The sequence below is a fragment of the Mandrillus leucophaeus genome, unplaced genomic scaffold (assembly GCF_000951045.1).
Source record: "Mandrillus leucophaeus isolate KB7577 unplaced genomic scaffold, Mleu.le_1.0 Scaffold83, whole genome shotgun sequence".
Taxonomy (NCBI): domain Eukaryota; kingdom Metazoa; phylum Chordata; class Mammalia; order Primates; family Cercopithecidae; genus Mandrillus; species Mandrillus leucophaeus.
The window spans coordinates 2547513-2549402 of NW_012109030.1; the positions used below are offsets into that span (position 1 = coordinate 2547513).

General features: G+C 41.0%; 1 protein-coding gene across 1 annotated transcript in view; it reads left to right on the top strand.

Moving 5' to 3' along the window:
• NMT2 (N-myristoyltransferase 2) overlaps window positions 1–1890 on the top strand; it is a 42491-nt gene that overhangs the window by 17842 nt on the left and 22759 nt on the right. Inside the window, 2 exon segments of the mRNA XM_011968117.1 lie at window positions 817–848; window positions 1287–1521. Coding sequence (XP_011823507.1) covers window positions 817–848; window positions 1287–1521 — 267 coding nt within the window.

Here is a 1890-nt window from a genome sequence, read left to right on the forward strand (position 1 = left end):
GCAGTGGTGTGATCTCGGCTCACTGCAACCTCCGCCTCTTGGGTTCAAGCGATTCTCCTGCCTCAGCTTCCCGAGTAGCTGGGATTACAGGCATGTGCCACCACACCCAGCTAATTTTTGTATTTTTAGTAGAGGCAGGGTTTCACCATGTTGGTCAGGCTGGTCTCAAACTCCTGACCTTGTGTGGATCTATACTTCTAAGTCTATTCCATGTGAAAGATGGGTGCTGTCTCTTCATGGGAAAACCTAGGACATGATGATCTTGAAATTCCAATGTCATACCATTTTCTTTCCACCCCAAAGCTTAGTTTTCTGCCGTGCTTTGCAGCACCACCAAAGTGTCCTGAAAGTCTGTTAAGCATCCATTCAAAAGGCTCAGATGTAGGGAGACCTAAGCTCTGTTTTTACAACTTCGTCTGCACTATTCAAGCTTTCAAAGGTTATTCCAGTGAGAAAATTATCAGATTGCCACAAGACTAACCTGTTTCTAAAACATTGGAGTTTATCTCCCCACCCCTCACCACTGTTTTTATTGACTTAAATAGGATGAAACTTGAAATTACTATATCCTATTAAATTATTACATTCGTTAAGTAAGTGGAATACTAGACTTCACGGGTATATTTTAATACAAATCATTTATCCCAGAGCCTGGAATCACTTAAGAAATTTAAGCTAGTTTCTCAAAAAGTTGTTTTCTTTGGTGTGTAGTCTGTAAAAGTGAAGGCTACTAATTTAGGGGATTTATTTTCATGTTTTTAAACTTTCTGATTGGCCTTTTGTAGAATCAGTGATGGTCCTTAAACACTTGGAAACCTGGCTATGATTAATATTTCTTTTTTGTGTGTGTCTGAGATACTCTTGCTCTGTTGCCCATGCTGGAGTGCAGTGGCGCGATCTCGGCTCACTGCTGCAACCTCCGCCTCCCAGGTTCAAGCAATTCTCCTGCCTCAGCCTCCCGAGTAGCTGGAATTACAGGCGCACACTATCACGCCCGGCTAATTTTTGTATGTTTAGTAGAGATGGGGTTTCACCATGTTGGCTAGGCTGGTCTCGAACTCCTGGCCTCAAGTGATCTGCCCACCTCAGCCTCCCAAAGTGCAGGGATTACAGGCGTGAGCCATCGCGCCCAATTAATATTTCTTTTGCAGTTTTAAGATTTCTCTTTAGTGAAAAAGATGAAAGGTCACAAACTCCAGAAGAACATAACTAGGAGTACAAGATACATTCTAGAGATTAAAAATTGACTGATAAAATGATGATGTAGGATGAGGGCCTCTGTCTAGTACAGAGGGTCTGTCTCAAAAAAAAAAGTAAGTAGTAAATGCTTATGTAACAGCCAAGCTGAGACAAAGAGTGAAACTTGTAGAGTTGGAAATCAATTAGATTTTAAAACCTTTATTGTATTCCAGATACTGGCATCGATCACTAAACCCCAGAAAACTGGTAGAAGTGAAATTTTCTCACTTGAGTAGAAATATGACTTTACAGAGAACAATGAAACTATACAGACTTCCAGATGTAAGTAAGAATGATTTGCAGTTTTTTGAAGCTGTAACAACTGATGCTTTTAATGCAGAAAAGAATTATTTGCAGGCGTCTAAAAACTGACTCGTGTCTGAGGAAGTGAATACGGAGCAAAAGAGATTTCATGGAACTCGGGAGCTAGGGAAGGTAGGGAGTTTGTTTGGAAATACCAGTCTTTCCTTTTTTCCTAAGGCTCTTAAAGTTGTTCCGTTGGTAGTTGGATGAGACTGAACTCAAGGCAAGTAAGTTTTGAAATGTGGGGAATTTACGGTCTGTTAAGTAAGAAGGAAGAAAAGTCCAGGCTGCTGATTTCTTAATGCTTTGGAACTCAGGAATCAGGTATAGAGGAGAGACCCAGGGAGC